Raw genomic sequence first — 26,247 nt, 5'->3', positions numbered from 1 at the left:
AATAAACTCAAAATGGATTAAAGACATAAATGTAAGTCCAGACACTATAAAACTCTTAGAGGGGCTTCCCTGGTGGTGCAGTGGTTGGGAGTCTGCCTGCCAATGCAGGGAACATGGGTTTGTGCCCCGGTCTGGGAGATCCCACATGCCGTGGAGTGGCTGGGCCCGTGGGCCATGGCCACTGGGCCTGTGTGTCTGGAGCCTGTGCTCTGCAATGGGAGAGGCCGCAGCAGTGAGACGCCCATGTACAGCAAAAAAAAAAAAAAAAAAAAAACGCTTAGAAGAAAACATAGGCAGAACACTCTATGACATAAATCAAAGCAAGATCCTTTTTGACCCACCTCCTAGAGTAAGGGAAATAAAAGCAAAAATAAACAAATGGGACCTAATGAAACTTAAAAGCTTTTACACAGCAAAGGAAACCATAAACAAGATGAAAAGACAACCCTCAGAATGGGAGAAAATATTTGCTAATGAAGTAACTGACAAACGATTAATCTCCAAAATATACAAGCAGGTCATGCACCTCAATATCACCAAAAAAAAGACCCAATCCAAAAATGGGCAGAAGACCTAAATAGACATTTCCCCTAAGAAGACATATAGATGACCAACTAATACATGAAAAGATGGTCAACATCACTAATCATTAGAGAAATGCAATTCAAAACCACAATGAGATATCACCTCACATCAGTCAGAATGGCTGATCAAAAAATCTACAACAATAAATGCTGGAGGCGGTGTGGAGAAAAGGGAAACATCCTGCACTGTTGGTGGGAATGTAAATACAGCCACAATGGAGAACAGTAGGGATGTTCCTTAAAAAACTAAAAATAGAAATACCATATGACCCAGTAATCCCACTACTGGGCATGTACCCTGAAAAAACCATAATCCAAAAGGAGACATGTACCACAATATTCATTGCAGCACTATTTACAATAGCCAGGACGTGGAACCAACCTAAATGTCCATCAACAGATGAATGGTTAAAGAAGATGTGGTGCATATACACAATGGAATATTACTCAGCCATAAAAAGGAATGAAATTGAGTTATTTGTAGTGAGGTGGATGGACCTAGGGTCTGTCGTACAGAGTGAAGCAAGTCAGAAAGAGAAAAACAAATACTGTATGCTAATGCATATGCATGGAATGTAAAAAAGCGGTACTGATGAACCTAGCAGCAGGGCAGGAATAAAGACGCAGATGCAGAGAACAGACTTGAGGGCATGGGGTTGAAGGGGAAGTTAGGATGAAGTAAGAGAGTAGCATTGACATATTTACAATACCAAATGTAGAATGGATGTCTAGTGGGAAGGTGCTGCATAGCACAGTGAGATCAGCTTGGTGCTCTGTGACGACCTAGAGGGATGGGATAGGAAGGGTGGCAGGGAGGCTCAAGAGGGAGAGGATATGGGGATATATGTATACGTATAGCTGATTCACTTTGTTGTACAGTAGAAACTAACACGAGATTGTAAAGCTTTTGTACTCCAATAAATATGTGAAAAAAAAAGAAAGAACACAATGATTTAAAAATCGTGATATATAAGATAGATGTCACATGTCATGTTTAGGTAAGTAAAATGGTTTTAAATGTATTATATTTATGCATATACATAGAGAGTTAATATCATTAAGACAATATTACTATTTAAGTATTTGTGTAAGAGCATCACATAATTTATTTTACTTAATTTTAATATTTGCACTTTAACATTGGTATATACTTACCATGTTACAGATGAGGCAACTGAGACCACCAAATATTAAAAAAAATTTTTTCAAAGCCACCCATATCAAGGAGTAAGGCCAGAAATCAAATAATGATCTACTAACCCACATCTAGGCTAGAGTAGGTCTTTGTTTGTGTGTGTGTGCGTGTGTGTGTGTGTATGTGATATTTTAAAGGAGCTTGAGGATAGTAGGTCACACTTTTATTTTAGTCGCAGCAGTACTTTAATTAGCAATATTGTCCACAGAGGAATTTTAAACTAGAGAACAATATAAATAATTTCAATTACAGAAAATCCCATCTTGCTTTTGACACATAATAATTGAATAGAGATGGTACTTTCAAACTTCTGGCAACCTTGCACTGTAGACATAATGTGGCCAAAGAAAATATTATTCATTTTTATGAGCAGCTGCCCCTGACCAAGATGAACAAACAGAGTGTGAAGCAGGCAGAATGAAGCAGGTGGTAATCCCACAGTCTGCGGGGTGCCTGTAATACCTGCTTGTCAAATCCAGCCCTCATAGTTCCACCAGCCTCAACAACTCCCTGACCTTTAGTCTTCCTTTGCTAAATGCCCCTACACAGTGACTATGTTTAAAGTCCTTCGCTTGTCTTTCAACAAAGAAGCTGGGGAAAGAATGGGGTGAGATGGGGTCAGGAGGGTCCAACCTGAAACCACCAATTTGAAATCTACTGAATTACCTTGTTGTCCCTGGAAGCATTGGGAAAAGCCATATAGGAGCAGCTCTTTAGGGGGAAATGCATGGGAATTCCCTGGCAGTCCAGTAGTTAGGACTCCGCATCCACTGCTTGGGGCCCTGGGTTCAATCCCTGGTTGGGGAACTGAGATCCTGCAAGCCGTGTGGCACAGCCAAAAAAAAAATAGGGGAAATGCTCAATCCTCTAATGAGCTTACATAGTTCGCTGCATTGACCCCACAGTCTTCCCTCCTCCTCACACTTGAAATGCATGTAGTCATCATGGCCTTGGCCTACCTTCAATATGTTACAGGGATTAGCCTTAATAAGCCATTTTTTATTTTCCATAAAAATGATTGGTCTAAAGCGGTCTGTTACTCACGGCTCCAGGAGGAAGTTATCTCAGGACTCCATACCAGGAAGAGCTTCATTTTTATGAAGGATGATAAGCAACTTGTATATCTGTGTCTTTTGGACACTGTGGCACAAAGTCAGAGTTGTTGTCCATCTCTAGCCACAGAATGTAATCTCATGACATGTATTTTGTTTCTAAACACTACTTTGACTTTATCTCATTTTTCCCTGCCCTTATTCTATAAAATTTCCATTTTGTAACAAGTCATATTGTAACTGTCACAACCAAGATGAGCATAAGGAGACATGACAGCTAAATGTAATGTAATATTCACTGAATGGTATCCTGGAATAGAAAAAAAAAAAAAAGGCATTGGGTAAAAATTAAGAAAGTATGAATAAAATATGAACTTTAGTTAATAAAATGTGTCAATATTGTTTCATTAATTATAACAAATCTAAGGCAGCAATATAGCATGTCAGTAATGGAGGGGCCTGATTGTGAGGTATGTAGAATCTCTGCACTATCCTCACGATTTTTCTGTTAAGTCTAAAACTATTCTACAAAAGTGTTTATTTAAAAAAATCAAGGCATATATAAATCACCTTATACCATAAATATGGTACCTTATACCATACACTTATACCATAGCTAACTTTCTGGAATATTTATTTTCTGCTCATTTCACTAAAAGTCATATTGTCGAAACTTTTGTAGATTGCCTTAAATAATTATTGGAAAAAAGCTAGTTATTAATGCATAAAACACATTCAGACATGTATACATAAACTTTTGTTAAATGGTCTAGCCTTATGTACAGATTTTCATAATATCTTTTGTTTGTATGTGCTGTGCCAAATAACTAGAAGACTTCTACATAGTTCCATCATTATACATCTTGATTCATCTATTATTTATCATGTTTATTATTTTTTTGTTATGAGAACTTGTAACACCTATTCTCTTAGCAACTTTCAAATATGCAGTATAATATTATTAACTATAGTCACCATGCTGTACATTGCATTCACAAGACTTATTTTATAAATGGAAGTTTGTATATTTTTTGTTTGTGTTTTCATTTTTATTCATATCACCTATTTTTTTTAAACAATGATATCTAGGTATATCCTCAAAAGTACTACTTGACTTTTGTTTGTATTTTTTCTTTTCAATAAACTTAATTCTAATAGCTATATAACCACACCTCTAACTTGATCACATCACTTTACAGTCTAGGACAGGCGCTCATGACTTAATCTTACCTGCAAACTGAAGAAGTCACTAATGACATGTTTTAAAGACTCAAAGGCCAAGACTGATTTCCTTTATTGTGTACAGATTTTAAAATGAGAAAGTACAAGTTTTATAACAAGAATTTAAAAAGTAAAAACAATTTTAATTTCAAGAAAGGGCATTCTGATAAAGGACGTCTTGGAAGATAAAAGTTTTAAAAATTATAAAATCTGAGAAAATATTTAGCCTCAGTGATAATAAGAAAGGTAAAAATTAAAACGACACTAATTTTCACATATTATTTTAGGAATTTTAAAAACTATAATGCCAGGGCTTCCCTGGTGGCGCAGTGGTTGAGAGTCCGCCTGCCGATGCAGGGGACACGGGTTCGTGCCCCGGACCGGGAAGATCCCACATGCCGCGGAGCGGCTGGGCCCGTGAGCCATGGCAGCTGAGCCTGCGCGTCCGGAGCCTGTGCTCCGCAGCGGGAGAGGCCACAACAGTGAGAGGCCCACGTACCGCAAAAAAAAAAAAAAAAAACTATAATGCCTAATAACTGTGTGCCAGGGACTCGGATAATCCTGTGAAGAAGGTTGTGGCTGAGAATTCTTAGCCATCTGCTACATTACAATATCTTCTTACCCTTTGAATGTAGAGACTTGGAAAACTGTCACTTAAGAGAAGATGATGCAGCCAGGCTGAGGCCATTTTATACTTAGGGGTTGATGTAAATAAATTACTATGAGAAGGGGGAAATATAACCCTGAGACATTTAACAACCTTTTTACAATGTCATAAGAATTTGTGCATGCATGTTATTTTGCAAGAAATAACTGTGTTGCTAAGAGGTAATATTGACTTCTCATGCCCGACGTGAGAAAGGAAATCCTATCACTTCCCTTGAATTTCAATCATCCTAGGTCAAGTCTAGGAAGAAAGACCCCTCGGTTAGAGCAATTTGCCATGTCTGACTATATAGGAACCCCTTTCTTTTTGTCCTTCCTAAGATGGTAATAAACTCCAATTCCAGAGCCTTTAAACAAAGACATCACCAGTGGAAACATGAAAAATCTGTACAGTAATACCTAATTATTACTTAATCTTACCTTAATTAGAAAAGAAAGGCATTTTGTTGACACACCCTTCTGGCTATGTCTCACTGTTTGGAGTTCTGAATCTTTCATTCACTGTTTTAATAAAAATGACCTACAATTAATTTAGCCCCTGGTAAAGAGGAAGGAATTTTTCTTCATCTTTGGCAAAAATATATCAAGGCATCTTGACACAGTAATTCTGCCAATTAAAAGTTTGAGTTTAAAATTCCAAAACTCTTAGCCATACATATATTTTAGGCACATAAGATTATGGCTGTAGTGTTAATCTTGGTTTAATAGTTTTATAGATTGTATTATTGCTCACAAATATTAGATGCCTTTCCCTTGGGATGGATTATATTTCCTCCCTCTAGTGGTATTTGGCTGCACCATAACAGTGGCTTTGATCAATTAAATTTTAGTGAAGTGACACGTACAACTTTAGCAGAAGCTTTAAATCTAGACTACACTGATCTTGCTACAATTATTAATGTTCCAGATAGTAGCTGTTCTATAAGACTGGCTCCCAGAGTGCCAAAGACATGGAGTAGTCTTAACTAACACAAAATGAACATGTGGCATGAATGAGAAATAACTATTTCCTGATATAAGACATTAAGTTAAGGGTAATTTGTTATAACAGTGTACCCTAACTTATTCTGACCAAAAAGTAAATTGGTACCTAAAATTAGGTGGATGCTACAACAACAAAAACAACAGTGAACCATAAAACATGAAGCTTACAGAAACAGGTAGCAAATGGCAAGGAAACTATGACCAGGATCCAAAAGGACATAAATTCACTATTATACAGTGATATAACATTCAATAACATTGTGATTTGTAATAACTTGGAAGGCAGGTATTTTATCAAATGAGCTTTCATATTTAGGTAAGGAGGTAGGAAAATTAAATGTACAGAGATGAAAGTAAAATGGATTCTCATTTCTAATTCTGAAAAGATAAAACTGAGGTCTTTATGCTACAAAGGACAAATGAAAATTCAGCTTCATGACAAAGACCAAATCAAAACTCATATTGTTATACTAAAGTCTCTTTAGGAATTAATTTGCACCCATAAATTTTTCAGATGAACAAAATTGCTAAGAGAGAAGAGGCAAAGACTGGTTTTTCATTAGAAGTCGGTTAGGCTCAATGTTTCTAAAATTAAGACTAGAAGGTGAGGATTCTCTAAAAAAGAATTGTAGGCATAGCTACTGGCACATGTTGTGATGGATAACCTAGTTAAAAAGAAAGCTACAGTTTTTGAAAGAGTTTTACAAAGAAAAAAAAAGCTACCAGCCTAGACTAAAAGATATTGTGACCACTGGAGACTTAAAATGGTCTTTGTGCCCCAAGATTTTAGGGCCAGGAAGCAGACTGAAAAAGTTGCTTGGCCCCCAAAGAAGACAATGCTAAATGCCTCATCAGAAGACAACAAAAAGGATGATTGAAAAGGAGGGACCTTACTGAGACTGGATGCAAAGTCCATGGAGAACAGCAGACTTGGAACTTCTCCCAGGGAAAACATCAGAGCTCACTCAGAGAATGTTTCCCAGTGCCAGTAAAGGACACTTGGGATATCTTCTGAGTGGAATTTTAGAACTTCTGTGGACCAATAACTGCTGTGTATCTCTAAGACTTTGCCTTTTCCAAAATGATTATTTTTACAATTCTTTCATTTCTCCCCCATTATGCACTGGGTGCAGAAGAACAGCTAACTTGTCTCTCTCACACATGGGACCATGAAAGAAGAGCCATGTTTGTCCTGTTGTAGTGAATTTTATATGATCCTAAACTTTGAGCCTGATCATTGGATGGGTCACTTGCGTTGTCTCTGTTGGAGAGTAGATGAATGTATTTTGCAGGAAGAAAGTAGATTTATCTAAATAATTTACCTAAATAATTTCAACCAGAAAGACAGAGTATGGTAGATCTATTGTTGTTCACAAAATATCAACATTTGCTGCCTTTTCCAAGGAAAGTATGATACTTCTCCACTCACTGATATCAGGTCAGGCTGATGTAACTTTCTTTGGTCAATGAAATATTATTAAAAGTAATGAATGTCAATTCCAGGTAGAAACTCTAAGAACCAGCACATGATTTTCCATACCCTCTTTTTCCTCTGTAGTAATGGGCAATGTTGCAGACAGAATCTTCACCATCAGCTTGGTTTTGCAGTAAAGATAACCTGGAGAAAAGGCATAGAAAACCTGCAGAGGAAATGGGACCTGAGCCAGAACTAAGTCTGTACCTTGAAGGTACTGGAATTTGGGTTCATTAGTTACTGCCCAGTCTATCCTAACTGACTCATTTTCCTGTTTCCATATCTCCATAATGAATAGACCAAGGAGGAAATAAAAAGAAGTTACTTTTCTACATTCTATTCCTAGGGCTTGACTCAAAAGAAATGAAATCATATGTCCAAACAAAGACCTGTAAATGGATGTTCATAGCAACTTGATTTGTAATATCAAAAACTATAAACAACTCAATTGCCCATCACCAGGTGAATGAATAAAACAAACTGTGATATATCCATATAGTGGAACATTACTCAGCAATTAAAAGGAATGAACCGTTGATACATGCAGTACAATGATGAATCTCAAAATAATTGTGCTGAGTGAAAGAAGGCAGACAAAAAAGAGTTCACAATGTACAATTCCATTAAAGTGCAGAAATTACAAATTAACTCTAGTGACATAAAACCAATAAGTGGTTGCCTGCTGATGGGAGTGGGTATGAGTATAATATATACAAATATTAAACCATTACATGCATAGTTGTATACCTGAAGCTAACATAATGTTATGTAAATTATAAATAAGTAAATAAATAAATAAACAAATAGAAATTGATATAAACAGACACTAGTGGCTACCACATTTGACAGTGCAGGTCGAATGTATTAATAAGAAGTAGGCAGGATACAAAATTAATATACAGAAATCTGTTGCATTTCTATACACCAACCTCAAAGTATCAGAAAGAGAAATTAAGGAAACAATCCCACTTATCATTGCAGCAAAAAGAATAAAATACCTAGGAATAAATCTACCTAAGGAGGCAAAAGACCTATACTTGGAAAACTCTAAGATACTGAGGAAAGAAATTGAAGACAACACAAACAGATGGAAAGATATACTGTGTTCTTTAACAGTGTTGTCAAAATGGCCCTACTACCCAAGGCAATCTACAGATTCAATGTAATTCCTAGCAAAATACCAATGGCATTTTTCACAGAACTAGAACAAATAGTTTTTCAATTTATATGGAAACAGAAAAGACCTGGAGTAGCTGAAACAATCTTGAGGAAGAAGAACAGAGCTGGAGGAATCATGTTCCCTGACTTCAGACTATACTACAAAGCTACAATAATCAAAAAAGTATGTTATTAGCACAGAAAACAGACCCATTGACCAATGGAACAAGATAGAGAGCCCAGAAATAAACCCACACACTTATGGTCAATTAATCTATGACAAAGGAAGCATGAATAATATACAAAGAAAAAAAGACAGTCTCTTCAGTAAGTGGTGTTGCGAAAACTGGACAACATACCTGAATATGTTTCCTAGTGGTAAATTCTGTGCAGTGTAAAAGAATGAAATTAGAACATCTTCTAATACCATATACAAAAATAAACTCAAAATGGATTGAAGATCTAAATGTAAGACCAGATACCATAAAACTCCTAAAGGAAAACATAGGCAGACCACTCTTTGACATAAATCACAGCAATACTTTTTGGATCTGTCTCATAAGCAAAGAAAATAAAAGCAAAAATAAACAAAAAGGCCTAATTAAACTTAAAAGTTTTTGCACAACAAAGGAAACCATTGACAAAATGAAAATACAACTTACTGAATGGGATAAAATATTTGCAAATGATATGACCAATAAATGATTAATATCCAACATACATAAACAGTTCATACAACTCAACATCAAAAAACAAACAACCCAATTAAAAAATGGGCAGGGGCCTCCCTGGTGGCGCAGTGGTTGAGAGTCCGCCTGCCGATGCAGGGGATACGGGTTCGTGCCCCGGTCTGGGAGGATCCCATATGCCGCGGAGCGGCTGGGCCCGTGAGCCATGGCTGCTGAGCCTGTGCGTCCGGAGCCTGTGCTCCGCAACGGGAGAGGCCACAACAGTGAGAGGCCCGCATACCACAAAAAAAAAATAAAAATAAAAATAAAAAATGGGCAGAACCAAATAGACGTTTTCCAAAGGAAATGCAGAAGGCCAAAGGGCACATGAAAAGATGCTCAGCATAGCTAATCATCGGGGAAATGCAAATCAAAACCACCATAAGATATCACCTCACTCCTGTCAGAATAGCTATAATCAAAAAGAACACAAATAACAAATACTGGTGAGGATGTGGAGAAAAGGGAATCCTTGTATACTGGTGGTGGGAATGTAAGTTGGTGTAGCCACTGTGGAAAAGAGTATGGAGGCTCCTTACAAAACTAAGAATAAAACTACCATATGGCCCAGCAATTCCACTCCTGGGTATATACTTATAAAAACAAAAACAAAAACACTTATTTGAAAAGACACATGCACCCCAATGTTCATGGCAGCATTATTTACAATTGCCAAGATATGGAAGCAACCTAAGTGTTAATCAGCAGATGTATGTATAATGAAGCTGTGGTATATCTATATCTATATCTACACACACACACACACACACACACACACACACTGTGGAATACTACAAAGCTATAAAAAAGAACAAAATTTTGCCATTTGCAGCAATATAGATGGACTTGGAGGACATTATGCTAAGTGAAATAAGTCAGACAAAGAAAGACAAATACTGTATGATATCACTTATATGTGGAATCTAAAAGAAAAAAAAAACAACAACTAGTGAGTACAACAAAAAAGAAACAGACTCACAGATATAGGGAAGAAGGTAGTAGTTACCAGTGGAGTGGGGGAGGGGCAATGTAGGGGTGGGGAGTGGGAGGCACAAACTATTAGGTGTAAGATAGGCTGAAAGATGTATTGTACAGCATGGGGAATATAGCCAATATTTTGTAATAACTGTAAATGGAAAGTAACTTTAAAAATTGTATAAAATTTTTAAAAATTAAATTAAAAAATACAAAGAAAAAGAAATAGGTAGACCCATCAACCAAAATTTAAAACAGAAAAGAAATAGGCAGACCAAGACTATGCTTATAGTACAATATTATTTTCAGGACTTCATCTATGTCTAATGAGATTGGTCTGAGAAATTATAATGTCTGGATGTGAAACAGGTCAGTTTATTTTCATTCTTCCAACCAAAATATATAAACACACCTGCTATGGACTAAATGTTTGTGTCTCCTCAAAATTATTATGTTTAAACCCTGATCTCCAATGTGATGGTATTTGGTGATAGGGATTTGGGGAGATAATTAGGTCTTGAGTATGGAGCCTTCATGATGTGACTAGTGCCCTTGTGAGAAAGACCTTGCTTCCTCTCTCCATTCTGTGATGAAACAAAGAAAAGGGCCCTCACCAGAACCTGATCATCCTGGCACCCCTTATCTCAGAGTTTCTAGCCTCCAGAACTATGAGAAGTAAATGTTCGTTGTTTAAGCCACCAAGTTTAGGGTAACTTGTTATAACTCAAAAGGACTAAGAACATCTAAGGCCTTTGAAACTTATTTCCATAAGGCAACTTCTACCAGCACAGTCCAAGAACCTATGACAGTTTTGTTTTAAGGGTGTTTCTCTGGCTCAGCTGTAACTATTACCCATTCATCAGCACTTTCTGTATGCACAACAGAATTCCTAAGAATAGTTTTACTGCCTTGGATCAGGGGGCTTTGAAATCTTCATCGCAGGATCTATAAAAATGTTTGGCTTTGTTCCATGAGATATAGGGTGCAATATTGTACTATTCTTCTTGCAGCGAGGAAAGACTGAGAATTCTACCAGCATTGAGTTGAGGAATTATGTTCCTCAGTTTATTTAAAACAACTATTGCTCCATGTGAGGGTCATGGGATATAGGGTTATGGAGACCCATTATCAGTCATCTATTGCCACAATAATGCTGCATAACAAACTACCCCAAGCCTCAGTGGCTTAAAACAACAACATTTATTTAGTTCATGAATCTGGGGGAGTCAACTGGGGTGTTCAGCTGCTCTGGGTTTCACATGACTCATCTCAGCTGGGCTTGTTTATATATCAACAGTAAGCTAGTGGATTGGCTGGGAATTGGCTTACTCAGAATGACCTCAGTAGAGAAGTTATCCTATTTCTGCTCCATGTTATTTCTCACCTTTTGGAAGGCTAACTCAGGCTTGTACATATAGCTGAGGGAGGACTCCAAGAAAGAGAATGGGAGTACATCAAGCCTCTTGAGACCTAGACTTGGAACTAATAAGCTGTAAGGTCAATCCAGATTCACGAAGTCATGGTTAAAGGTTGATGATATTCTTCAGGAGTGAATACTGGTATTTGGTCTTATAAAGGCAAAGAGAAGTTATTACCCTGGGACCTAATGGGCTGAAGTAAACTGGAACGTATTTCAGTTCATAGATGATCTTAATCTGGATCAAACTGTAATGGACCAATTTCATACAACCTTACATAATAAGTTAATACAAAATAGAATGTTCATAATATTTAAAACCTGATGAGGCAAAAATATTGTAAAAATTAGTACCAATCTAAAAATTGTAAATGGCAGTCTCCAAACTACTGGGGCAATAATACACATGCCCAGAAGGTCTTGAAATTTTGTCAAATCAGACTGGCTGTCATTATCTTACTAGTGCTCATCTATTGGTAAGCATTAGAGATGCCATCAAAATTCTTTCATTATGTCTTGGATTATAACCAATTACAAGGATATACTAGCTTTAAAAAGCATTGTGACAATCTGTTCCCCACTGGTACAAAGAATAAGGGGAGAAAGTAAAATTATGGCTGTAAATACACTAGATTATGAAAAAGGCTGGTGAGGATATAATGAACCTGGTAATTCATATAGTTAATCGCTTCCAGCCACAGCAAATCTTAATATTGCCATATTTCAAGAAAATGGTAATATTTGTTTTCAAGGAAGCACAAAACAGTCATGTTCGTAGAACAATAATTACATATTTAGTAACCTACAGTGGAGGAACAATTCCAAAATAGTAACAACAAAAATCATGAAAACTCTCTGTACCATACTTAGTGTTTTTTTGTTTTGTTTTCTGTTTTTCTTCTAGTCATTTGTGTGTGTGTGCGTGTTCATTTTTTTTTAACATTTTTATTGGAGTATAATTGCTTTACAATGGTGTGTTAGTTTCTGCTGTATAACAAAGTGAATCAGTTATACATATACATATATTCCCATATCTCTTCCCTCTTGCATCTCCCACCCTCCCACCCTCCCTATCCCACCCACCTATGTGGTCACAAAGCACCAAGCTGATCTCCCTGTGCTATGCTGTTGCTTCCCACTAGTTATCTATTTTACGTTTGGTACTGTATATATGTCCATGCCACTCTCTCACTTCGTCCCAGCTTACCCTTCCCCATCCCCATATCCTCAAGTTTATTCTCTATGTCTGTGTTTTTATTCCTATACTGCCCCTAGGTTCTTCAAAACCAATTTTTTCTTTCTTTTTCTTTAGATTCCATATATATGTGTTAACATATGGTATTTGTTTTTTACCTTCTGAATTACTTCACTCTGTATGACAGTCTCTAGGTCCATCCATTCACTACAAATAACTCGATTTCATTTCTTTTTATGGCTGAGTAATATTCCATTGTATATATGTGCCACATCTTCTTTATCCATGCATCTGTTGATGGACACTTAGGTTGCTTCCATGTCCTGGCTATTGTAAATAGAGCTGCAATGAACATTGTGGTACATAACTCTTTTTGAATTATGGTTTTCTCAGGGTATATCCCAGTAGTGGGATTGCTGGGTCATATGGCAGTTCTATTTTTAGTTTTTTGAGGAACCTCCATAGAGTTCTCCATAGTGGCTGTATCAATTTACATTCCCACCAACAGGGCAAGAGAGTTCCCTTTTCTCTATACACTCTCCAACATTTATTGTTTGTAGATTTCTGATGATGGCCATTCTAACCAGTGTGAAGTACACCTCACTGTAGTATTGATTTGTAATTCTCTAATGATTAATGATGTTGAGCATCCTTTCATGTGTTTGTTGGCAATCTGTATAATTTCTATGGAGAAATGTTGATTTAGGTCTTATGCCCAGTTTTGGATTGGGTTGTTTGTTTTTTTGATACTGAGCTGCTTGTAAATTTTTGAGGTTAATTCTTTATCAATAGCTTCATTCACTAATATTTTCTCCCATTCTGAGGGTTATCTTTTCGTTTTGTTTATGGTTTTCTTTGCTGTGCAAAAGATTTTAAGTTTCATTAGGTCCCATTTCTTTATTTTTGTTTTTATTTCCATTACTGTAAGTGGTGGATCAAAAAAGATCTTGCTCTGATTTATGTCAAAGTGTGTTCTTCCTATGTTTTCCTCTAAGAAATCTGTAGTGTCCAGTCTTGCATTTAGGTCTCTAATCCATTTTGAGTTTATTTTTGGCTATGGTGTTAGGGAGTGTTCTAATTTCATTCTTTGACATGTAGCTGTCCAGTTTTCCCAGCACCACTTATTGAAGGGACTGTCTTTTCTCCATTGTATATCCTTGCCTCATTTGTCATTTTAGTTGACCATAGGTGCATGGGTTTATCTCTGGGCTTTCTATCTTGTTCCATTGATCTATATTTCTGTTTTTGTGCCAGTACCATACTGTCTTAATTACTGTAGCTTTGTAGTATAGTCTGAAGTCAGGGTGTCTGATTCCTCCAGCTCCGTCTTTCTTTCCTAAGATTGGTTTGGTTATTCAGGGTCGTTTGTGTTTCCATACAAACTGTAAAATTTCTTGTCCTAGTTCTGTGAAAAATGCCATTGGTAACTTAATAGGGATTGCATTCAACCTGTAGATTGCTTTGGGTAGTAGGTTCATTTTGACAATATTGATTCTTCCAATCCAAGAACATGGTATATCTCTCCATCCGTTTGTATCATATTTAATTGCTTTCATCAGTGTCTTATAGTTTTCTGCATAAAGTTCTTTTGTCTCCCTAGGTAGGTTTACTCCTAGGTATTTTATTCTTTATGTTTCAGTGGTAAATGGGAGTGCTTTCTTAATTTCACTTTCAGATTTTTCATCATTAGTGTATAGGAATGCAAGAGATTTCTGTGCATTAATTTTGTATCCTGCAACTTTACGAAATTCATTGATTAGCTCTAGTAGTTTTCTGGTGACATCTTTAGGATTCTCTATGTATAGTATCATGTCATGTGCAAACAATGACAGTTTTACTTCTTCTTTTCCAATTTTTATTCCTTTTATTTCGTTTTCTTCTCTGTTTGTCGTGGCTAGGACTTCCAAAGCTATGTTGAATAATAGTGGTGAGAGTGGAAAACCTTGTCTTGTTCCTGATCTTAGAGGAAATGCTTTCAGTTTTTCACCATTGAGAATGATGTTTGCTCTGGGTTTGTCATATATGGCCTTTATTATGTTGAAGTACGCTCCCTCCATCCCCACTTTCTGGAGACTTTTTATCATAAATTGGTGTTGAATTTCGACAAAAGCTTTTTCTGCATCTATTGAGATGATCATATGGTTAGTATTCTTCGATTTGTTAATATGGTGTATCACATTGATTGATCTGCATATATTGAAGAATCCTTGCATCCCTGGGATAAATCCCACTTGATCATGGTGTATGATCCTTTTTATGTGTTTTTGCATTCTGTTGGCTAGTATTTTGCTGAGGATTTTTGCATCTATATTCATCAGTGATATTGGTCTGTAATTTTCTTTTTTTGTAGTATCTTTCTCTGGTTTTGGTATCAGGGTGATGGTGGCCTCATAGAATGAGTGTGGGAGTGTTCCTTCCTCTGCAGTTTTTTGGAAGAGTTTGAGAAGGATGGGTGTTAGCTCTTTGCTAAATATTTGATAGAATTCACCTGTGAAGCCATCTGGTCCTGGGCTTTTTTTGTTGGAAGAGTTTTAATCACAGTTTCAATTTCATTACTTGTGATTGGTGTGTTCACATTTTCTATTTCTTCCTGGTTCAGTCTTGGAAGGTTATACCTTTCTAAGAATTTGTTCATTTCTTCCAGGTTGTCCATTTTATTGGCATAGCATTGATTGTAGTAGTCTCTTAGGATGCTTTGTATTTCTGCGGTGTCTGTTGTAACTTCTCCATTTTCATTTCTAATTTTATTGATTTGAGTCCTCTCCTTCTTTTTCTTGATGGGTCTGGCTAATGGTTTATCAATTTTGTTTGTCTTCTCAAAGAACCAGCTTTTAATTTTATTGATCTTTGCTATTGTTTTCTTTGTTTCTATTTCATTTATTTCTGCTCTGATCTTTATGATTTTTTTCATTCTGCTAACTGGGCTGTGTTTGTTGTTCTTTCTCTAGTTCTTTTAGGTGTAAGGTTAGATTGTTTATTTGAGTTTTTCTTGTTTCTTGAGGTAGGCTTGTATAGCTACAAACTTCCCTCTTAGAATTGGTTTTGCTGCATCCCATAGGTTTTGGATTGTCGTGTTTTCATTGTCATTTGTCTCTAGGTATTTTTTGATGTCCTCTTTTATTTCTTCAGTGATCTCTTGGTTATTTAGTAATGTATAGTTTAGCCTCCATGTGTTTGTGTTTTTTACGTTCTTTTCCTTGTAATTCATTTCTAATCTCATAGTGTTGTGGTCAGAAAACATGATTGATATGATTTCATTTTTCTTAAATATACTGAGGCTCAATTTGTGACCCAAGATGTGATCTATCCTGGAGAATGTTCCATGTGTACTTGAGTAGAAAGTGTAATCTGCTGTTTTTGGATGGAATGTCCTATAAATGTCAATTAAACCTATCTGGTCTATTGTGTCATTTAAAGCTTGTGTTTCCTTATTAATTTTCTTTTTGGATGATATGTCCATTGGTGTAAGTGAGGTGTTAAAGTCCCCCACTATTATTGTGTTACTGTCAATTTCCTCTTTTATAGGTGTTAGCAGTTGCCTTATGTATTGAGGTGCTCCTATCTTGGGTGCATATATCCTTATAATTGATATATCTTCTTCTTGGATTGATATCTTGAAAATTACATAGTGTCCTTCCTTGTCTCTTGTAAAATTCTTTATTTTAAAGCCTATTTTATCTGATATGAGTATTGTTACTCTAGCTTTTTTTTTTTGATTTCCAACTGTATGGAATATCTTTTTCCATCCCTTAACTTTCAGTCTGTATGTGTCCCTAGGTCTGAAGTGGGTCTCTTGTACACAGCAAATATATGGGTCTTGCTTTTGTATCCATTCAGTGAGCCTGTGTCTTTTGGTTGGAGCATTAATCCATTCACATTTAAGGTAATTATTTATATGTATGTTCCTATTACCATTTTCTTAATTGTTTTGGGTTTCTTTTTGTGGGTCCTTTTCTTCTCTTGTGTTTCTGACTTAAAGAAGTTCCTTTAGCATTTTTTGTAGAGCTGGTTTGGTGGTGCTGAATTCTCTTTTGCTTGTCTGTAAAGCTTTTGATTTCTCCATTGAATCTGAATGAGCTCCTTGACAGGTTGAGTAATCTTGGTTGTAGGTTCTTCCCTTTCCTCACTTTAAATATGTCATGCCACTCCCTTGTGGCTTTTAGAGTTTCTGCTGAGAAACCAGCTGTTAACCTTATGGGAGTTCCCTTGTATATTATTTGTCACTTTTCCCTTGCTGCTTTCAATAATTTTTCTTTGTCTTTAAGTTTTGCCAATTTGATTACTATGTGTCTCAGCGAGTTTCTCCTTGGGTTTATCCTGTGTGGGACTGTCTGCACTTCCTGGACTTGGGTGGCTATTTCCTTTCCCATGTTAGGGAAGTTTTCAATTACAATCTCATCCAATATTTTCTCGGGTAATTTCTCTCTCTCTTTTCCTTCTCGGACCCCTGTAATGCGAATGATTTTGCGTTTAATCTTGTCCCAGAGGTCTCTTAGGCCGTTTTCATTTCTTTTCATTCTTTTTTCTTTATTCTGTTCTCTGGCAGTGAATTCCACCATTCTGTCTTCCAGGTCACTTATCCATTCCTCTGCCTCAGTTATTCTGCTCTTGATTCCTTCTAGTGTATTTTTCATTTCAGTTATTGTATTACTCATATCTGTTTGTTTGTTCTTTAATTCTTCTAGGTCTTTGTTAAACATTTCTTGCATCTTCTTGGTCTTTGCCTCCATTCTTTTTCCGAGGTCCTGGGTTAGCTTCACTATCATTATTCTGAATTCTTTTTCTGGAAGTTTGCTTATCTCCACTTCGTTTAGTAGTTTTTCTGGGGTTTTATCTTGTTCCTTCATCTGGCACATAGCCCTCTGCCTTTTCATCTTGTCTATCTTTCTGTGAATGTGGTGTTTGTTCCACAGGCTGCAGGATTATACTTCTTGCTTCTGCTGTCTGCCCTCTGGTGGATGAGGCTAAGAGGCTTGTGCAAGTTTCCTAATGGGAGGGACTGGTGGTGGGTAGAGCTGGCTGTTGCTCTGGTGGGCAGAGCTCAGTAAAACTTTAATCCGATTGTCTGCTGATGGGTGGGGCTGGGTTCCCTTCTTGTTGGTTTTTTCGCCTGAGGCAACCCAACACTGGAGCTTACCTGGGCTCTTTTGTGGGGCTAACGGTGGACTCTGAGAGGGCTCACACCAAGGAGTACTTCCAAGAACTTCTGCTGCCAGTGTCCTTGTCCTCACAGTGAGACACAGTCACCCCCCGCCTCTGCAGGAGACCCTCTAACACTAGCAGCTAGGTCTGGTTCAGTCTCCTATGGGGTCACTGCTCTTTCCCCTGGGTCCTGATGTGCACACTACTTGGTGTGTGCCCTCCAAGAGTGGAGTCTCAGTTTTCCCCAGTCCTGTCGAAGTTCTGCAATCAAATCCCACTAGCCTTCACAGTCTGATTCTCTAGGAATTCCTCCTGCTGTTGCTGGCCCCCCACGTTGGGAAGCCTGATGTGGGGCTCAGAACCTTCACTCCAGTGGGTGGACTTCTGTGGTATAAGTGTTCTCCAGTTTGTGAGTCACCCACCCAGCAGTTATGGGATTTGATCTCATTGTGATTGCACCCCTCTTATCATCTTATTTTGGCTTCTCCTTTGTCTTTTGTTGTGGGGTATCTTTTTGGTGAGTTCCAGTGTCTTTCTGTCGCTAACCACTCAGCAGTTAGTTGTGATTCTGGTCCTCTCACAAGAGGGAGTGAGAGCACGTCCTTCTACTCCGCCATCTTGAACCAATCAATCTCACAATGTTTAATTTTTTAGAAGTTAGACTTTGATGTTTTAGTTAGTGCTTTTCCAACACCTCTCCAGTCCCTTGATATACTCAACTAATTAAGCAGTGATGTAGACTTTGCATGAAGTACTTTTTAATTAGCCACAGTGATTCCAAAATTATTCAGCCTGAGCACAGGACCCTTAATATTCAAACTGACAATCCAGAGCAGGTAAACTCTTTATTTAAATAGTGACATCTGAAATTAAGCTCAATAAAGGTTTCTATGGAAACTAACTGCAATATCAAAACTTTGCAAAACACCAAAATGACCCAATTAGAAGAGGTAAAAATAAATGTCAGAAAGTGTAGCTATGAATAGTATGGAAAGGTTACTTCTATTTCTTTATATTAATTTTCATAAGTGTTTCTGCATATTCATTAGAAGACTACAGAATTCATTTGATATTCAAGAATATCAAGTAGATAAGAATGATACATGAAGTGAAATTTTATGTTGATCTGCAATAAAATTGAAGCCAATTCCCTACACAGATTAAAACTGAAGAGTAAGTTTACATGAATGTATGCACACAGACATAAAATTCTAGGATTTTTGCAGCAGAAAAGATGAATAACTTTTATGAATTAGTTCCAAGTAGAGAAGTTAAATAAGCCTTCTGTCTTCCTTAGAACTAAGAACAAAGGGAAATATTTGCTGAACTTGACTCCAGAGTGAAATGCAAATAAAAACATGTTTATCAAATTTTATAATCAAATAAGAAGCTTTTAAAAATAGCTTTGAGAGTCAAGCATAATATAAGAACAATTCATGAGTGTGCCAATCTTTTTTTCCTGCTATGAATGTTAACCAAGTTTAGATTTTAACTTTGACATTTGCATATACTCTGACAAATGAAAACCCAAAAGTATTATTGTACATGGCTGCAGAATTCTAACTTTTGTTTTGAAAGCTCCAGTCTCAAGATATTTTCATGGAAATCCTTAAATAAAGACATCCAAACATTTTTAAAAAGTAATATTCTGAACTCTACTAATGAAACACAGTATCAAAGTGACATATATAGTTGTATAATTAACAGGCATCTCAAACTTAACTCATCTGAAATTTAGCTCCTGATTTTTCCCTAACCTGCTTTTCCTGGAGTCTTCCTCATCTGAGTCAATGGCAACACCATCTTTTCAGTTGCTCAGACCAGAGTCATTTTTCACAATTCTATCAGCAAATCCCCTCAGCTCTCATTCAAAATATCCTCAGAATTCAATCGCCTCTCTCCATCTTGCTTGCCAAAACCATGGCCCAATCCACCACACTCTCACCTACATTATTACAGCAACCTCCTAACTGCTCTGCTTCCTTCTTCTGACTTTTCCCCTTTTGTGAAAACTTAAAAACTGCAGCAAGAGTAATTCTGTTCAGAAAAAGTAAGGCTGATCCTGTCTCTACTGTGCTCGAACTTCCCAGTGGCTTTCCATCTCACTCAGAAGAAAGCCAGAGTTTTCACAAGGGACAGTTAAGTCCTGCAGGACCTGTTCCCCTGTGTGCCTCTCTGACTTATCACCTGTTATTCAACGTACTCACTGGCTTCAGGCAGCCTGATCTCCTTACTGTTCTCCCACTAAGCTGGGCATGCCGGTGCATCTTTTTATTTGCTATTCCTCTGCTTGGAATGCCCTTCCCAGGTGTTTGCATGGCTCACTCTCACATCTTTAATCAAATGTCTTCTTCTCAGTGAGGCTTTCTCTGGCCATTCTCTTTTAACATGCTCTTATGATCACTTAAATGAGAATATATTTTGCTTAATTTATTTTTGTTCTATTTATTTCCCTGCACTGAAATGTAAGGTTATTGAAACAGTTGTTTTCCTCTTTTGTTTTCTGCTGTATTTCCATCTTCTAGAATAAAGCCTTGCATATACTAGGTGCTCAATACATTTTGTTGAATGTTGAATCAGTGAAATATATTTCATTTAGAAAAATCATAGTCCTAACTTTTCCTTAAATAAAGTAAAACTCATTGACAACAACATAAATTAACTGATCAATACATTAGTAAGAAATGACTGAGGTTCCAGAGATCAGTGGTGTACAGGTTCTATGAGGGTTACAAGAACTCCCTATCTTCAAAGATCTTACAGCTTAAGAAAACAACATTCATTAGAAAACAATAAAAGACAATCTATTACTAAATTCTAAGTCCAAAGTAGTCAAGCACTGTGGTATTTAGGAGGTGAGAGTTCTAATTCCATTGCTGCCATTAACTAAATGAACCTAAGGAAATGTTGCCCCTTTATCCTCAAAGTCTTCATTTTGCAAATAAGGGGAATGCACTAGGTGGCTTATTGGTCCAATAGAATTCTTAACTTCTATTGGTCTATTATTTGAGAGAAGAGAGAAGTCAGTAGAGATATGTGACAGAGGTGGTTAGCTGTTCAACAACTCTTTCCCTCTTCTCCTAGCTCTTAGCCTCCCAAGAAGCCATACCAAAGAAGTTCTAAAAACCTTGATTGATTGAAAATAGATTCACACCAAGCAGTTTCCCAGTGAATTCCGCTGAATTTTATCAAGTTAGACACAAATCACTGCATTTAAATATTTTGGTATTTTAAATAATTTTCTAATATCAAAATGTGAATGTTATTAAAAGTAGAAATAGTTTTTGTCATTATTCCTACCCTGTCTTATAAAAACTCATTGTCTTCAGTTGTTATTTATCTATATCATGCGTATTATCTGTTTTGATTTGCCCAAAGAGACCACAAGTTTCTCTAGGTCAAGAGTCATGAATTATACACCTTTCTGTCCTTTTTTTGGGGGGGGAGGGGATTGTATTCAGTGGTTTGTATGTGTTATGTGAATGAATGGGTTCTAGACATTTCTAAATAAAATCTTCTCAGTCTAGTTATAGGAAATATGTGTCACATCACTGTGCTACAATACAAATTTGGTCATGGATAGAGTATTTAATGCTCTGGTAGTTCCTGGTGGCAGGGAGAAGGGAGACATCCTGTGGAGTTCATCAAGCCCTGAAAGACCTTTAACAATATGCCACCCTTCTTTGGCATGCCTCTAGTGAGTAGTGCACGGGATGTATCTGTCCCTTCTTGTCACTTGTGCCCATATACACCCACATTGGTGGTGGGCCCCTAGGTGACATCTTATCTTCTGCTGACTTTTATATCAAAGCAAGTCCTAAAGAAGAAAAAGGGATCAAACCAGTGCTGCTTACTTATATCTGCGGTTAGCATCTCCTAAGCATGTCTGCAGTTCAATCTCTTCCCTCTGGCCTGAATACTAAATACCTGAATTCTCAGTTTCCTTTTCCTTTATTTATCTTTTCTTATAACTTGTCCCACCAGAGACCAAAGCAGTCTCCATGTTTCCAGAATATAGAAACATGAATCCTTGGAGCAATACATACTCCCTCCTCATTTTAGCTATTTTATAAATTAATTTGGCAATTTAGTTCTTGTATCTCCAGCCTTGGCACTTTCTATACTTACTGAACAAACTGGAAGAGATGACCAAAATCTGAGTTGTGATGCTGTAAACACGAGTTACCTGTGCAGATTCTTTTAAAGTTGGGATTTTCCAGAATGTGTCCTGGTAGGCGGCACTGGAACCGATGTTGCCAGAACTCAGGGAACCAGGGATTCCGCGTATTAGTGTCCAGCCTCAGTTTCAGGAAATAATCGTCAAAGGACCTGACCTCTGGAGACTGCAGCTTTATCGTGATTCCCCCGTTGGCTTCCACCTCATAACCTTCAATGACTTCATCTCTGTCTGCCCAGCCATCACTAAAAAATGCAGGGATTGGGGTGGGGAGAGAGAAAGACAAAAGTCTCACAAATAGAGCTATGAGTTTTGCATGAATGAAGCAATTCAGCAAGATTTAAAGTCTATTTTAAGCCAACATTGCTATCCATCAATGACATTTTTTAATTTTTGTGGAGAATAGAAAATTATAGAATCAAAAGGTCTTGTTTGTTTTTCACACTAGTGAAAGTGATGATGAAGATGATGACAGTAACAATTACAAGAACTAACGTTTATTGAGCATTTACTAGTCACCAGATTCTGCACTACTCATTTTTACTGAGTCAGATGTTCAGCAAATAGCTGAGTCCTGGTGGATCCTGGATACAGATCCAGGCAGTCTGGCTCCCAAGCCCATTGCTCTTTACAACTAGACCACAAAGTCCATCGGTTGTTCTCCAAACCTGAAGAAAATAAAACCCAGGTACTCAGGACCTTCTCAATAAGAGCTAGGCAAGGTATCAAGGTTGCAGTCAAGACCATTATACGAGCTGCATTATATAGCGTAGAAAATTGATTTAGCTTAGAAACATGAGAATCACAGATTTTGTTCCTGGACATTGTTCAAATTTGCATCTCTTAGAAATGACCAGATGCTTTTTTTTTTCCTAATGTTATTTCAAAATAACAGCATTAAAAGAAAACAATCTGACTCCCCAAAATAAAAATAATCCTGCTGCTCACTAAATGGCAGTTCACTGACATTTCATTTGTAGGTTCAAATTTTTTAAGCTTGCTCATTTTCTAAAACATTCACATCTGCCATCAGTGATATATCTCCAGTTTAATTCAAGTGTGTGTATGAGCTAGGCCCAACCTCGTGTGAGTGGCTATGATTCCTTCCCAAGAGGGGGTCAAAGAAAAATTGCACCAGACAGAGTTAAAGAGGCAAAGAAGACTTTATTTAAGACTATTTCAATAGGCCAAAGATACTGAACTCAATTCTGCTGAAACAAAAGGTGGAAGTGCTAGGATAAGCTAGTGAGGAAGTGCTGGATGACACTGAGTGGAGCTTGGTCAATGTGATTAAACCATCTGTGTTTGATAATTGCCATTTATCTAAATTAGGCTCCCACCTTCCCACAGAAACTGGGCGATAGGGGTCTGCTATCACTCTTTTTTTTTTTTTTTTTTTTTTAGTTTCTGCTTTATAACAAAGTGAATCAGTCATACATATACATCTGTTCCCACATCCCCTCCCTCATGCATCTCCCTCCCTCCCACCCTCCCCATCCCACCCCTCCAGGCAGTCACAAAGCACCGAGCTGATCTCCCTGTGCTCTGCGGCTGCTTCCCACTATCTATCTACCTTACGTTTGGTAGTGTATATATGTCCAACGATCATATTTTAAAGGGATGGCTCCCAGGCGCCTGAGAAAACAATTTCTCTGTTGTAAAACTAGCAAGAGGCTGGGGAAAATTTTACATTTCAAAGGGGCAGAGAAAGAATTGACACTGGAATGCCTTTAAAAGTAAAAAGCTGTGACAAAGTGAGAGAATGGCATGGTCATATATACACTACCAAACGTAAAATAGATAGCTAGTGGGAAGCAGCCGCATAGCACAGGGAGATCAGCTCGGTGCTTTGTGACCACCTAGAGGGGTGGGATAGGGAGGGTGGGAGGGAGGGAGATGCAAGAGGGAAGAGATATGGGAACATATGTATATGTATAACTGATTCACTTTGTTATACAGCAGAAACTAACACACCATTGTAAAGCAATTATAATCCAATAAAGACGTTAAAAAAAGAAGTAAATGCTCTAAGAAAAGGGAATTCTTGGGGCCCAAAGTAAGGAAGAAATTTGCCTAAATTCTAGTCAAGCTTTGGAGAACATTAAGAGTGCCTTGGTCAAGGAGTGGATATATTCCTCTACCCACAGAGTAGGTAGAGGTAGCCCTGCATGTAGCCCTGCAGTTTCTGGAACACAACTTTTCAGTCTCTGCCAGAGAAAGTGTTTTATCACTTGCTTCTCACAGAGCAGAGAGCTGGGCCAAACATATATGACAGACCATAGCTCATTCCTCTCCTTGTTACCTGAGACCAATTTAGATAAATGCGTCCTCCACTTAGCTGAGCTAATTGGTATAATTTCATTCCAGAATCTTTCCAGTGAACCACATAGGAGCTACATTTTCAACAGATCAAATACAGAAGGTAAGTTGACTTAATATGATCCAGAACTAAAGGAATTTTGAGGTAAGTTGTAGTCTAACCAGCCAGACCAGAGAATATCTGTATGTTTCTTCTAAATCTGCTAGAATACAAATTTTAATAGTTTGCATGGATCTTTCTTTTCTCTCTTTCCTCCCTTCTTTCCTCCCTCCCTCCCTTCTTTCTTTCCTTCCTTCTACATTTACCTAGCACCTACTATGTACCAGATGCTCTTCTATGCTCAGGATTCAGTTCAGAATGAGAAATATTATTCTCTTCCCCCTAGTGTTATAGACTTGTGGGAAAACAGACATTAAACAAGAATTTCAAACACTGTGGAGGTAAAGAAGGAGAAGTGACCAAAACTATGGGAAGGAGGAGCTTGAGTCTAACTTAGTCTTGTGTGTATGTACGTGAATGTGGGTGAAGAAAGGTGTGATTGGGAACGGTTTTCCTAAGAAAGTGATGTCTGAGCTGAGACTCAAAGGATGAGTAGTCATTAGTCAGGTCCAGACAGGAGGAGGGATTGGTAAAGAAAATTCCTGATAGATTATCTAACATATAGGAAAGAGCAAGGCTCATTCAAAGAATTTAGAGTGTCTGTTCATGGGAGCACAGAGAGGAGTTAGCAGGAGATGGGGATGTGGGCAAAATTCCACCCTAGGAACTCTTAGCCTAAGGACTACAGGAGATCCTCAAAATGTTGTAAGGCTATTACTTAATGAGGTCATTCAGGTCTGCCCTCTGGTGGTAGATGACCTGAGTATTTTGGGGGACAAGTCCTCTACTCACCATCACTGAACATGATGGCCAATCAAACTGATTAAAAGGAAAAAAACCCCACTCATTTATCTTTCTATATCCTCAGTCTGGTTAGAAAGGTTTGGACTAGTTTGTTTGGATTTATTCACTTTTATATCACAACTACATCTATAGCAGTTTGAAGATGAGAGCTATAGTTCATGCCATGTTGAAAAGGAGGGTAAAAATGAAACCAGTTAGGCTTTCAAGAAATTCTGCCTATGAGTGTATATTTAAAATCAAGATGACATAACTTGAAGGAAATAATTACTTTTTGATGTTGTTAGCCTCGGAGTGTGTTTCTCCCCAAGGTTTAATATTATATGAGACTTTTATGTGCGCATATAGTCTGAACAAGAAACCCACAATTTTTAAAAGTGTATGAAATGTCTTCGCTAGTGTTTATTTGCATTTTTAGAAAAATCATTAAGTTTATAAAAGCAAGTATCATGTGTCAGTGCTGGAAGCAGAGAAAGTGTGACCTCCTGCCCTTTTGCAACCAACACAGAGGAGCGCATCATAGGAGTAAACCCTTGTCTATGAATATAGACAACTTGAAGTCATATGGTTTAGTGGGGTGAAGCCCTAAATCCCCTTTGCCATTGCTCAAAGCCCTTCCACCCTCACCATAGATGACTCCCTTCTAGAAATTAGAGTTGGCATTAGATCCAAGAGGTTATAAAATCAGGGACAACCGAGATGTGATAGAGAAAATATTCAACTAGGATTAGTCGGATTAGTCGGTGAATATATCTTGAAGTGTTAATTGCTAAAGTTTTGTATGAGATCTTAAATCTATCACAGGCGAGGTATAAGGGAATGATAAATCAAAAGTCACAGAAAAACAATCATAAAGCAACTCCTGGTTTGTATATATTTTAATCATTTCTTCTATGTACCACTTGTCAAATGTATATATTTGAGGATTTTGAAAGATTTTCACTCTTTAATTATAGTATTGGGATTTTTTACAAGGATATTGTTTTGGTCTCTGTGAAGCACACTTGGGAACGGAGAGCCAGCAGCTCTCCTGATACCTGGTATAGGTCTTTTCTTTCC

General features: G+C 37.4%; 1 protein-coding gene across 2 annotated transcripts in view; it reads right to left on the bottom strand.

The window, feature by feature from the left end:
* The window catches only part of GRM1 (glutamate metabotropic receptor 1), a gene marked incomplete at both ends in the record, with an annotated part of 367,295 nt that overhangs the window by 94,457 nt on the left and 246,591 nt on the right, over nt 1–26,247 (bottom strand). For both annotated transcript variants that reach the window (XM_079716352.1, XM_079716353.1), the window contains one exon: nt 21,978–22,213. In XM_079716352.1, the coding sequence (XP_079572478.1) occupies nt 21,978–22,213 (236 nt within the window). The remainder of the gene's footprint in view (nt 1–21,977; nt 22,214–26,247) is intronic.

The sequence above is a fragment of the Hyperoodon ampullatus genome (assembly GCF_949752795.1).
Source record: "Hyperoodon ampullatus genome assembly, chromosome: 12".
Classification (NCBI taxonomy): domain Eukaryota; kingdom Metazoa; phylum Chordata; class Mammalia; order Artiodactyla; family Ziphiidae; genus Hyperoodon; species Hyperoodon ampullatus.
Note: the sequence above shows the minus strand (reverse complement) of the source record. Positions and strands in the feature narration are given on the sequence as shown.